The sequence below is a fragment of the Crocuta crocuta genome, unplaced genomic scaffold (genome assembly GCF_008692635.1).
Source record: "Crocuta crocuta isolate KB4526 unplaced genomic scaffold, BGI_CrCroc_1.0 scaffold102, whole genome shotgun sequence".
NCBI lineage: Eukaryota > Metazoa > Chordata > Mammalia > Carnivora > Hyaenidae > Crocuta > Crocuta crocuta.
The window spans coordinates 4020434-4034728 of record NW_027530019.1 but is presented as its reverse complement, the minus strand read 5'-3'; the positions used below and the strand labels follow the sequence as shown (position 1 = coordinate 4034728).

Sequence of the window (14295 nt, the reverse complement as noted above, 5' to 3'; positions counted from 1 at the left end):
GAGCAGGAGAGGGGCAGAGAGAGAGACACACACACAGAATCAGAAGCGGGCTCCAGGCTCTGAGCTGTCAGCACAGAGCCCCACGCAAGGCTTGAACTCACAAGCAGTGAGATCATGACCTGAGCTGATGTTGGACACTTAACCAAGTGAGCCACCCAGGCGCCCCTCTGAGGCTTTAATATATCCTTAATAAGATAAAATTTTCTGAAAATCTTGTCACATTCTCTATTTGTTATATAGATCAGCAGTTCCCAAATCTGAACTATCAGAATCACTCTGGAGTGTTTTCAAAAATTATGTTTATTTTGGAAAAATGGCCGATTTAAGTCTGGGGCAGGACAATTCCTGCATGACCCGGAGATATTCTCGTGCCAAAAAGCAAGAAACCTTGTTTGTAAAATCTAAGGGGATACCATCTGACCCAGCAGTCCCATGCTTACCATACCAAAAGAAATGAAGATTTATACATATAAAAACCTATATGCTAATGTTTACAGCAGCTACATTCATATCTGCCACAAACTGGTATCAACACAAATGTTCATTGACTAATGAATGGATAAACAATTGTGGTACATTCATGACAGGGAGTACTACACAGTAATACAAAGGAACCACTAACTCATGCCATGCCATGAATTAATCTCAGAAACATTACGCTAAGTCAAAGAAGCCAAACTCAAAAACAAAAACACCACACATGGTATAACATAGGACATTCTGAAAAAGGCCAAACTATAAAGATGGAAATCTGATCAGACAATTCCAGGGGCTGAGGGTGGGAGAAGGGGTGGATTATGAGAAAATATTTTGGGGTGATAGATGTAGTCTATATGTTGGCTGTCATGGTTAGTGACTGTGTGCATTTGTCAAGATTCATAGAACTGTACACCTAAGAAGGATACATTTTATACTTGCAATTATACTTTAATAAGCCTAAATGGGCTCAGAGCAACAGGCTTGAAGGGGCTCCCAATGGCTAATTTTGAACTTAAACACCAAGAAGAATGATGATAGTAATGATATTAAGCACATGGAGTTTAAAGATACCCATGAGTCCAGAGGTATGCTAATTACAGAGGGAAACTATACCTTTAAATGGTAGGATCTTACAGTCACTACCTTATCTACAGATCAAACAACATCTCACCAATAGTGGGGCAAACTTTCACCATGTGCCTCCTGATATAATGTGGTAACAAGTAGAGAACATCACCTGGGCTGGACTTGCTTAAAAAAAAAAAGTTTAGCTTGACTCTCACTTCAATCAGCTGGAGGGAGAAAGCACCAGATTCTTCTCTGAAACCTCCCAGAAGGGAATGCAGCCCTACAGACACTCTGATTTTAGCCTTGTCAGACCCAAGTTAGCCTTCTAACTACAAAACTGTAACGTGATCACTACATTCATTAAAATGACAAGACTGCTAGGAAAATAGCGGAAAGGGAGGATCCAAAGCTCACTTTGTTTCCTGGACACACCTAGATAACAGCCATATCGGAGCAACTAACTCACAAAATGACCCAAAGCCTGGCCTTATAGACTTTTCACAGTTAATCCTAGAGAAGAGGCCACATGTAAAAGGGGAATAGAGGCAGAGTCCCAGTGAGGAACCAAACTTTTCAGGAAACTAACCACACAGGGGAGGGACACCACATGAAGGCAGAGGAGCTGACCCCACAGCAGGCACCCTGGACACAGACCTGCACTGGAAAGAAGAGTCCCATAATATTTGGCTTTGGAAACAAAACGAAAAGCCAGCCTACTGAATGGGAGAAGATATTTGTAAATGATATGTCCAATAAGTGCTCAGTATCCAAAATATATAAAGAACTTACAACTTAACACCAAAAAACAAATAACCTCGGGGCCCTGACTGGCTAAGTCAGTAGAACATGTGACTCTTGATCTCAGCGTCATGAGCTCAAGCCCCATACTAGGGGTAGAATTTACTTAAAGACAAAACAAACAAACACAAATAATCCAATTTTTAAAATGGGCAGAGGACCTAAATAGACATCTCTCCAAAGAAGTTATACAGATGGCCAACGGACACCTGAAAAGATACTCATTATCACTTGTCATCAGGGAAATGCAAAATCAAAACCACAAGGAGATATCACCTCACACCTGTCAGAATGACTGAAATCAAAAAGATAAGAAAGGTAGGGATTTTTTTTGCCAATAAGTGTTGGCAAAGATGTGAATAAGAAGGAACCTTCGTGCAGTGTTGGTCAGAAGGCAAACTGGCACAGCCACTATGGAAAACAGTATGGAGGTTCCTCAGAAAAATCAGTAATAGAATTACCATTTGGTCAGTAATTCCACTCCCGGGTATTTACCCAAAGAATACAAAAACACTCATTTGAAAAAGACATACATCCCTACGTTTATTGCAGCATTACCTGTAATAGCTAAGATATGGAAGCAATCCAATTACCCATCAACAGATGAATGGATAAAGAAGTTGTATGTATCTACAAGGATTATTACTCAACCATAAAAAGGAAGAAAATCTTGCCGTTTGCAACAACATGAATGGCTCTAGAGGGTATAATGTTAAGTGAAATAAGTCAGAGAAAGACAAATACCATATGGTTTCTTCCCGTGTAGAATTTAACAAAGCCAACAAAGAAAAAATAAGAGACAAAAACCAGACTCAAATACAGAGAACAAACTGTTACCCGAGGGGAAGTTAGTGGGATGGGTGTGATGGGGGAAGGGCATCAGGAATACACTTATTGTGATGAGCACAGACCAACATAAAAGAATTGCTGAATCACTATATGGTACATCTAAAACTAATGTAATGCTATTATGTTAGAGGTCAATAAAAAAGGTTAAAATGGCAGGTTTTATGTTACACTTATTTTATCACAAATTTTTAAAAATTAATGTAATACACTGAATAGCACCGAATTGTATACTTTAAATGGGTGTATTGCATGGTATGTGAATTGTCTCGATAAAGCCATTCAGAAAAAAAAATCTCACAAAATGTCAAAATCCCTACCTTTTTAAGTGAAAGATAATTATTTTTGGTGCTTTGGAAATAATGGCCCTTACAGCTGTTTCTTGCTTGGTTTCGCAGAAGGAACAGTGGATTTGGTTATTCCAGGTCAGTGTGTCTTGTTGAAAAAAACACTGGAGACAGTCCTGTTGAGGAAAAAAATCATGGGGTAACCAAACTGGATGGGCCACAGCCTGGGCTCTCTATTTAAAACAGGACTTTGCAAGAGTTGTGGAAATGTAACCCTCATTGCTCTGCTCAAAGTCAACATATCCGTGAGGTACTAGTGTCTCCAGCTGCTGCCTGGAAAGGTGCGAAATCTACCCAAAAAGGACATGCTTCTTTCTCACTTAGTTACTGAAATGGATCCAAGTGCCCATCTCACTTCTCATCTCTGGATCCGCATTTTAACCTTTCTAATTTCTATCAGAATAATATTTACTATGCAATTTCCACTAAGCAAGTCGGGCAGCTGTTTTATGGGATTCATCTCATCACAAAAGTGATATGGAGACTGAAAATTTACCATGTCCAGTGTTGTGGATAATATAGACCACAGAACACTCAGTATTAGATCCCATGCCCACCGGGGCCATCCTCAATGGAGCCAGCACCCTGGCCCTGCAAACCATTAGGCTAAAGACGCCTAAAGAATGTGTTTGAGGTTAAGCGGCCATAATTTTGGTAGAAAAAATGTAAATATGTATTATTCTGCAAGGGAATTTATTCCTCCTTGCCTTCTAGCTGTCCCCTGCCTTCTACCATCATCCCTCCCCAACCCCCCCCAACCCCCGACCATTTACAGATTAATTAGTGTTTGGTATTAAGGTGAAGAAAATTCAAGAGGTAAACTAAGGCACTAGATTCCATTCTAAATTTCCAACATATTCCACACAGCTTCCATCTAAACACAAGAACTCAAAACTAAAAGTCAGAATCTTCTATATCTAGTTACCAATCTGCATCTGCAGACCTTGGGGGTGAGGAAGGGTCATAAAAGTTTTGCAAAAAAGTATGAATTCCCTACATGCACCAAGCCATTTTAGCAGGCTGAATAAGCCCCACCTGTCATTTCAATTTTACAATGAGGCTGTTTTATGGAGTACATTTGGAAATACAGTGAATTCACAGTAACTTTTGGCTGTACATCTCTTTCCTATCAAATGTTGTTATCATGGGCTTCCAATTTGGTTTAAGTTACAAAGCAACCCCCATCATAACAGAAAATGTAGGTAAAAGCCCTGAGAAGTGGGATCCAGGAGGAACCACCCCTACCTGAAGAGAGCACTCATACTCGGATGGAATGGGGAGGGAGAGGGCGGTGAAGACTTCATTCTTGTAGGTGCAGTTCTCACACTTCAAACACATGATGCTATAGTTGAGCTGCCCTTCAAACAGCCGGGTGATGATGGAGGACTCATTGGCAATCATCTTCCTACAGCACCTTGGGATAGATCCTTTCTCAAATGATCTTCGATGGCACTGAATCAAGAAACAAATTAGCCCTGAATCAACTATTGGTTATTTTTTAAAAGTTTTTAATACAATCACTTCATTTTTTTCTATCAGAATGACACATTGCTACCAGAAACCACTTAGTTTTGGATTCCGACAATAGAGCTCTTCTTAAGAGTATCTAGTAGGTGTGATTTCTGATAACTCAGTTATTTTCTTCCTAAAGTGACACCTAGCAATGACGACTCCCTGGTAAGGCATATGTGTGTGCCCCATGAGCTGACAGCCTACGAAGGTGTGAGACAGGGTCTGGGGGACAGTTCTTCTTGGGAAGAAAGTGAAGAAGCTTTGGAACTAGCTTTCAGTCATGCAAACTGATGTAAAGGTAAAATAAAGAAATTGACCTCTTCTCGAGCCCCTTCAGATTATGGCAGCCCGATTTAACTAGACTTAACAGCTTGATTTGAATCTAACTCATACTCAGGAATAGCATTTCTGGGAGCACAGCCTGACTTTTTAGTGGTTTTAGGGCCTCAGTAGAATATACCTTTGGAAGACGCATTGTCTCCACGGCCAGCTTTACTTCGGAGCTATGCACGCTCCTCCTCTTGGCTTTCCTCTTTTTATCATGCCCTGCTGGCAAGCTCTTCCACCTGATGGTAATTTAATGTCCTTAATTTCAACTTTGGTCTTGGGAAGGAGAATCTATTTCTTTCAGACTGGCTGCAGATGAGGACCTAAGTGATTTTACTGACCACCACCCTCCCCTCTGGCTAAAAGCAAACAAACAAACAAACAAGTGCTGCCGTGAATATCTTATTAGTAAAACTGAAAAATGGAACTAGGGATTGCGGATGAGAGGGATTAATGGCCATAGTTTGTGATCTCTGACATTATGAAGTAATCTAACATTAGCACAAGGACACTGCCTAAAAACAAGGACCTATCTTTGTGGAGTATGCATCTCAGATCAAGGCTGAAGGCAGTGTCTCACAGATAAAGGCAAAACCCTTCATAACTGGCGATCTCATGTTTTATTAAAAGTATGTCCTGATCCAGTAAAGAACTCCAGTCCGAAATGCTTGGCATGAAGATGAAACTTTGCAGTATTTAGGTCTGTCCTTTAATACCGAGCTTAATATTTTCTTGGGTTTGTAGTTACCAAGAACATATACCTTAAGTTGTAAAGCTCTTATGTTATATCTCATGAGGAATATACTTGCATAAAAATACGATTTTCACTTCAGAAAACTAGTCGGTGCAGATGTTATTTGCAAAGGGAACCAATTAGTGTTTCCCGCACCTGCCAATCACTGGAAACACCAAATGAGCTTTTCCAAATAACAGCCCGAGATGTTCTCATTCAATGACGCTGGAGTAAGGGTCTTAGAATCTGTGTCCTAAAGCTTTTCCCAGGTGATTCTGATGATTTGCTAAGTTTGGTGAATACCGACCAATTCAAATACAAATTGAATGGCTCCCTACTAATCCCCAGCACCTGTGCTCGGCACAGAGTGGGCAATATTGGCAGAAGAAATGAAAGAATAAAAAATGAAAGTTGCCGATAGAGCTGAAGGTCTGTCTTATTTCAAGGCCATTACTGCTATTTACCTTTTTCAGAGATTCATGAAGTTCATTCAGGACATAAATCAAGAATTCCTGAGCATCTTGTTGTGTTTTTTTCATGAATTCTGGGTAGAGTTTGCCAAAAGCTGACCGAAATATTTCTGGTGAGATGCATTCTGAGTCTCCGAGCCACATGTCTGTCATCACGTAGGCAAACGCAGTGGCAACCTCACTGCAATCCCTTGGAAGAAGGATGGAGAATGTTTCTGGCTGATTTAATGAAAAGAAAGCTCCTAAAAACTCAAGCATGCGTGGCATCAGACAGAACGTAAAGCTCCGTTCTTGGTTGAACTTCCGGTCTCTGGGGCTCTGTAGCCTCTACTGACTTGTTTAGCCCTCAGTAGGGATTCAGAGGGCTTCCTCCCTTGCCTCACCTTGGGGGAGGAGGTGGTGGGGGCTGGGCTGCAGGGAAGGCAAATGGTCTTACTTTTGAAGAGAAGTAATGTACTTTCCCGAGACAAAGTATTCCACTAGCGGTGAAATGCTGCAGAGACACTGAAGGATGGCGTTCATGTAACACGTGTTGCCCAAGTTCCGCAGGCCTGTCACTCCCTGGAAATGGGGCTGGTTCTCATCCACCTCGTTGACTGGAGAGCTATCATAGCGATCTGTGCACTCTGCACTGTGTTGGGGCCGTGTGGAGAAAGGAGAGCAGTTTGAGGGTACAAAATATGTGCAAGTGACAGTCACAAAGAAGAGTCCTCAATGAGTCTTCTGTCAGATACATTCCCTACCCAGGACAGAAGTGTTCAAACTCAAGGTCTAAAACTGCATTAATTATTCTGGAACTCTGAACAGTGCCTGTGGCCAAATAGGCTGAGGTAGAAGATTCTTCCTGAAACCAGAGCAAGAGGACAGAAAATATTGGCCTTTCAGAGACCTAGATTTGCTTGGCTAAAAATGCAAACTTTCCCGCAGAATACCAAAGTATTTCTTTCTTTTTTTTTTTTTTCTTTTCTGGGCAAATAATTTAGCTATTATTAGTAGTAACAATAATGGCAATAGATAGGAGTTAATAAAAATAATAGCTATCATGTATTGAGACTGGTCAGTGGTTAATATGCATTTTCCCATTTAATCCTTTCAACAGTTCTATAGGGTAGGTATAACTATTTTTAAATCCTGTTTTACAGAGGAGATACCAAATTTAAATGGTTTAGTCATTTGCCTATAAGTATGTGCAGTGATATGTAGAGAGTATCTACCTAACTACTGAGTTATTTGGATTTATATATCACTTAATATGAGAGTGTGTATGTGTACACATACATATGTATGGCATATGTACATAATGAGAGCATATATACATATAAACATGTATTAAGAGCTTATCTAAGCATATAAACATATATTAAGAGCACATCTATGTGTGTATAATATATACGTATATATTTGTATATGTTCCTGTAAACACACAGGTACAGAGAGAACATAGACTTTGTAAAGAACAGATCTTAGTTTAAGTCCTGACTCTGCCACTTTCTAGTTACTCGATCTGGGACACCTACATCTGTCTCTCATCTACAATGCTACCTTGTAGGGTTGTTGGGAGGATTAGATTACATGATGTGAGGCACATGGCACGGATTGCATAGTTAATAAATGGCAACCTAAAAATATTTTTGAATAAGTGACTGATGTAGCATGTTCCTAACAGTAAGTGTATAGAATTCAAGAATTCATGTGCATAGACAGCCCAACATGGAGGAGACAACAGCCTCCCTGGGAGTCCTCCTCTCTCCACACACAGCTTCCTTTTGTGATGTGGCTGTTGCTCCTGGCAGCCCAGCATCTTGGTCCTTTCTGATTTTCCTTCCCATGTACAGTATCTAAAATTGGGTCTCCATGAGACTGTTACCTCACTACCTCTATTTATAATTCTGCCGGTTTGAAAGGTGTTCACTCTTACATGATGCTCATTTTCATGTTTATTGACTGGGGTCACCGGAGGCCCTGGACTGCCCCTCTTTAGAAGCATCTATTGCCTAGATATTAAATAACACCTTCTCTTCCTTTGGGGAATCCTCCACTGGGTCACACCTGGGGGATCCCTCCCAAAGGTGGCACATATCCCCGACTCCTTTGACATGGCCTCCCCTGACCCCCTAACTGAACTTATCAAGAAAGCTATAGTACATAGTGGCTTACAGGACATAGTAGATACTGAAGTCATCTGCAGGGCAGGGCCGCTGTGAAGCCATTTTAGTGCATCTACGATGGACTTTCACTTCTATTCAGGAGCTACATCTAATCCTTTTAACTTCATTTCTCCGAGCCTGTTACTTTGGCTCTTTTTGTTTGTAATAAGCAATTTGTATGTTTCCCTCCCTTTTCAGTAGCTGTAAACTGATTTTCATTTGTGCTTCAAGTCCATTCCAATTTAGATTTTCCATACATCATAATCATTTCCATTCCCCCTCAGGATTCTAGCATGTTGCCACGAGATACTGTTACTCAGCTACTTAAAAATTTAAAGAAATTAAATTTCAGAGACATGTTCAGAGAATGAACATGTAACCTCTCTTCCCCCATCACTCAGTTTCTCTTGTGTACATATGTATGTAATATATACATACATATATATTACATGTTACATGCATACACAGAAGATTTACCTTCATATAGTCCATTATGGCAGCTCTGCCTCCTGTGGGCACCCATACATGGGAAGGGAGGCAGTTGGATTTTGCTGCTTCTAAAATGGATAGCATTGGGATAGACTGGAGTCTTTCTCTTCGTGGTCACCAATTACAGTCCAAAGAGGATATAGACACACACACACACACACACACACACACACACACACACACACACCACTAGGGCCACCCAGGGCAAATATAAGTGTTCATCATAGAAGGATTTATAAGCTGAGAGGTAGCAACGCTCACATGGTCTCTTGAGCTCTCATCCCATTGTCTTCATGGAGAACTGTTCTTAAGAAAGCCTTCAGCAAAGAAGCCCCTCCACCCCTCACCCCAACGATGCTCTATCTAGATGAAAAGAGGTCAGAGAGTAGGTGTAACTATGTAGCAATGAAAGCAACCTGGTTAGGGAAATGGTCTTGTTAGAAAGGGGAGCCTCTGGAGCTCCAAAGCTGGTACCAGCTTGTTCTTTCTGTGAATAAAGGTCAAGAAAGGGCCTTTAGGGCCAATCCAATTGTCGTTTCTCAATTCTGCATTAAGTAAAATGAATGAAGTATAAAAGAAAAATTCCTCAAAAATGTAAATATCAGGAAAGATAAAGAAGGCTGAGAACCATATCAGATTGAAAATAAACTAGAGGGGCTCCTGGGTGGATCAGTCAAGTGTTCAACTCTTGGTTTTGGCTCAGATCATGATCTCATGATTTATGGGTTCAAGCCCCAAATTGGGCTCTGTGCTGACAGCATGGAGCCTGCTTGGGATTCTCCTCTCTCTCTCTCTCTCTCTCTCTCTCAAAATAAATAAATAAACTTCAGGAAAAAAATAAAAAGTAAAATAAACGGGAGAAACAAGACAAATATAATCCTGGATAGGGGACTGGATCAGGGAGGAAAATGCTATAAAAGGACATCATTATGACAATTGTTAAATCTGAATAGGATTACATATGAATAGTTTTGTATCAGTGTTGAATCTTCTGAATTTTATAAGGATTGTACCCTGATTATGGATGAGAATCTCCTTGTTCTTAGGAAATACACAGTGAAAGGTTTAGGGATAAAGGGGCCTGATATACATAAACTGCTCTGAAATGGTCAGGGAAACACACAAAGACACAGGCACCCAGGAGGAAAAGAGGGAGGGGATAAAGTGATAAAGCAAATCTGAAGCAAATGCAGCCAAATGTCAGAAATGAGTAAATCTGGGTGTAGGTTAACTGGAGCTTTTTGTACATTTCTTGCAGTTCTTCTCTAAGTTCGAAACTATCTCAAACTGAAAAGTTCAAAAAGCAAACAAACTAAAAAAACACAAAAAAAAAACAAAAAAAACAAGGGGCACCTGGGTGGCTGACTCAGTCGGTTAAGGGACTCAGGTCATGATCTCATGGTTCGTGGGTTCAAGTGCTGCATCAGGCTCTGTACGGACAGCTCAGAGCCTGGAACCTGCTTCAGATAGTGTCTCCCTCTCTGCCCCTTCTCTGCTTGCTCTCTGTCTCTCTCAAAAGTAAATAAAAACATTAAAAAAAACCCAAATATGTAGTAAACACAATTTTAACATGGATTTGTCTCCAGGAAGTATTATTGGTAAGTTAAAAAAGCAAAGTTCTGAAGAGTCTGTCTACAGTAGAAACCCCATTTATCTCCAAGTGCATATATGCTCAGGCTACACAAAAACATTAAGAATGATTGTTCATCCGGGTGCCTGGGGGGCTCAGTTGGTTAAGTGTCAGACCCTTGATTTCGCTCAGGTCATGATCTCATGGTTCATGGAATCAAGCCCCACGTCGGGCTCTGTGCTGATAGCACGAACCCTACTTGGGATTCATTCTCTCTCTCTCTCTCTGACCCTCCCTGACTCATGCTCTCTGTTCTCTCTCAAATTAAATAAACACTAAAAAAAAAAAAAATTATTATTCAATGCCTGACAATGGGAGGTGTTAAGTCTTAGGACTATTTTATATTTGTGGTCTATTTACAAAGGGGTTCATGAAGCTACCTGAGTGGTAATTCTGCAGGACTTGAATCCTGTTCATCTGCTCTTTTGGTCAGTGTACTTCTCCCAAATACTTCCGTTTCTCCTCATCAGTGGAGTCTTGTTAAAATTTCATTTTATGATTGATGCTTGTAGGTAAAAACACAACACATATTCATATGTTGATATTATATCCAAGGACCTTTCTAAACTCAAAGTCTAATTTTTATAAAGGTTCTTTGGATTTTCTTTCTTTCTTTCTTTCTTTCTTTCTTTCTTTCTTTCTTTCTTTCTTTCTTTCTTTCTTTCTTCTTTCCTTCCTTCCTTCCTTCTTTCTTTCTTTTACAAATAGTTTATTGTCAAGCTGGTTTCCACATAACACCCAGTGCTCATCCCCACAAGCGCCCTCCTCCATGCCCATCTGCCCCCTCCCCCCACCCATGAGTCCTCAGTTTGTTCTCAGCATTCAAGAGTCTCTCATGGTTTACCTCTCTCGTTTTCCCCCACCATTTCCCCCCTTCTCCTCCCCCATGGTCCTCCGTTAAGTTCCTCCTAATCCTCCTATATGTGCAAACATATGATATTTGTCCTTTTCTGCTACATTCAAGCCAACTGCCAAAAATCAGTCTTATTTTTTCCTTCCCAATCCTAATACTTTTTATTTCTTACCTTGTGAACTAGCTAGCACCTCCAGTAAAATGCTGAATAGATGTGGGGACAGTAGCATCCTTAGCTCATTCCTGAACTAAGCTCTGAATAATTCACCATTAAGTATGATGTCTGCTAAAGGCATAGCTATTTTTGAGAGTTGTCATCATGACAGATCAGGTTTTTCTGTATCTTTTGAGGCAATCATGAAAGCATTCTTCTTTTAGTCTGCTATTGTGGTTAATAACTGATGATGATGGTCACATATTAAACCAATCTTTCTCAGATAAACTTATCTGTTAGTGATTTTCATGAATTGCTGGATTCTTTTTTTTTTTTTAATGTTTTATTTATTTCTAGGAGAGAGAGAGAGAGACAGCGTGAGCAAGGGAGGGTCAGAGAGAGAGGGAGTCACAGACTCTGAAACAGGCTCCAGGCTCCGAGCTGGCAGTCAGCACAGAGCCCGACGTGGGGCTCGAACCCACAAACGCGAGATCAGGACCTAAGCGAAAGTCGGACGCTTAACCGACTAAGCCACCCAGGCGCCCCATGAATTGCTGGATTCTATTTGTTAATCTTTTGTTCAAGACTTTTGTATCTATGCTCATGAGTAAAATGACTTTTACATGAGTGCTCTGTGCTGTCTAACAAGTTATCACAAACCTAGTGGTTTAAAACAACACACATTTTATTATCTCATAGTTTCTGGAAGTTGAGTCTAGACATGGTTTAGTTGGAATCGCATGTTGCATTTTGTTGCATGTCTCTTTAGGGTCCTTCAATAGTTCTTATGCATCTCCCGGACTTTCAAGAACTTGACACTTTTCAAAATTACTGGCTAATTATTTTGAAGAATATCCTTCAGTTGGGATCTTTCCTAAGAATCATATTATGCATTTCTAGTAAGAATATCACAAAAGTAATTCTTGTTTTTTACTGCATTGTACTAGGTGCTACGCAATTTTGACTTGTACCAACACTAGTGATATTAGCTGTAATCACTCAAAAAAAGTGCGGTCTGCCAAGTTTTACTGTGGTTACTTTCCCCTTTTGTAATCAGTATGTTGTAGAGAGAACTCTGGGACAATGTAAATGACCCATTCCTCATCAAACCTTCACATGCTAGTTTTAACATTAATTGATGTTGCTTGGTTAGATTAATTATAACTATGGTAGTTGCCAAATGGTGGCTTTCTAGTACCATTATTCCAACTGCAGTCATCAGTTGGTATCCTGCTCTAAAGAAAAGTTTTTTCTTTTCCCTGTTCATTCTTTTAATCAGTGTGGACTCATGAATTCCTACTTTATTCGATGGATTATCATCTTAGCATTATTTATTTTTGATATACAAAGTAACTCAAGATTAGCCCGCAAAGGGCTCTTCAAGATGCTTTCTGCACATGTTTGACCCGTCCCTGTCAGTCTTTGAACACTGCCTTACTTTTGGCACAGTGAGATCTTCCAGACTTTACCTGCCTCAGTCCTGAAGTTAGTCATTTCTCACAGAGATCTGGTTCCTTTTAAAGAATAGTATTTAGAAGCCAAGATGTAGAAGCTTGATGTACTCATGCTATTGCAGTGTCACAGCCCCATCATCTTCAGTGCTTCCTTAGGTCATCAACCCCTCCACATGCAGCATCTGTTACTGCTGCCCTCCGACCACACACACCACCGCACACACCTCAGCCACACCCTGCTTCTCTGACACCTCACACCAGGCCTACCTAAATTGATCTCAACTAATGGCTTCTAAATTGTGAATGGATAAAGGAAGAAAAGAAAGGAATCTGGCTGTTAATGCTTGCTCTCTTTGATGGATTACTTTTTTAAAACCTCCCCTCAGACTTTTTTTTTTCTAATTGTGTAGACATTGTACATTGTTTTTAGATTCTTGGGTTGTTTCCTTTAAACATTTCAACAAAAATTCAAGTAGCCCTTGTTATCTTAATCTATCTGGGTCTGAAGTTTGAATAGCGAGGGATACCATTGTTATCCCAACATATTTTTTAAAATTTTCATTTACTGGGGCGCCTGGGTGGCTTAGTCGGTTAAGCGTCCGACTTTCGCTTAGGTCATGATCTCGAGGTTCGTGGGTTCGAGCCCCGCGTCGGGCTCTGTGCTGCCAGCTCAGAGCCTGGAGCCTGTTTCAGTCTGTGACTCCCTCTCTCTCTGACCCTCCCTTGCTCACGCTGTCTCTCTCTCTCTCTCCTAGAAATAATTAAAAAAAATTTTTTTTAAGTTTACTTATGGGGGGGGGGTTGGGACAGAGACCAGGAGGGAGACAGAGAGAGAGCCTAAGCAGGCTCTGCGTTGTCAGCTCAGAGCCCAGCGTGAGGCTTGAACTCACAAACTGAAATCATGACTTGAGCAGAAATCAGGAGTCAGACACCTAACCAACTGAGACACCCCGGCACCCCTAAACTCTTTGGTTTTTAAGATCTGGATGGCTAGTCATGACTTTGTGTTAAAATTTGGCTCCTTGAGATCACACAGTGAGTCAGGACAGCAAGGGTTACTCATACTTAAAATTATGTTTTGATAAATTAATATCTGTAACTTTACCCAACTGGATGAGATCTTTAGTGTGCTTAACTACCATATTCCTCTGAATCTTCTTTTAATATTTAAAAATGTTTTATTCTAGTTTACTTTAAAATTTTATGTATAGATATTTGCCAGCATTTGAATTTATATATTTTATGAACATTTGCTTTTCTCTGTATCTTTTCTATCATGTCTTCCTATTTAGATTCCTTCTTTTTGCTTGAGTATATCTGTGAACATTTTCCAAGAAAGTGGTGAACTTTCTGAGAATGCCATCATGTGGCTGGGCTCAAAGTCCTCCCTTTCTCCTAAAAAAATTGCTTTACTGCCTCCTGGATACTATATGAGACGAAAATTCTTTTGTTAATGTGATTTTCCTTCATAAACATTATTATTTGCTA

General features: G+C 40.3%; 1 protein-coding gene across 3 annotated transcripts in view; it reads right to left on the bottom strand.

The window, feature by feature from the left end:
• The window catches only part of USP50 (ubiquitin specific peptidase 50), a 30944-nt gene extending 22491 nt beyond the window's left edge, over positions 1 to 8453 (bottom strand). For 2 of the 3 annotated variants that reach the window (XR_013335208.1, XM_077764420.1), the window contains exons 1-5: positions 8238 to 8453; positions 6517 to 6711; positions 6075 to 6270; positions 4284 to 4490; positions 3012 to 3154 (exon numbers count right to left, since the gene is read on the bottom strand). Coding sequence is in view for 2 of the 3 variants with exons in the window: in XM_077764420.1 (XP_077620546.1) it covers positions 3012 to 3154; positions 4284 to 4490; positions 6075 to 6270; positions 6517 to 6711; positions 8238 to 8290 (794 nt within the window). In the remaining variant the exon portion in view is untranslated. Of the gene's footprint in view, positions 1 to 3011; positions 3155 to 4283; positions 4491 to 6074; positions 6271 to 6516; positions 6925 to 8237 lie in introns of all 3 variants that reach the window. The other variant, XM_077764421.1, reaches the window with a different exon arrangement.
• Positions 8454 to 14295: the final 5842 nt, after the last annotated feature.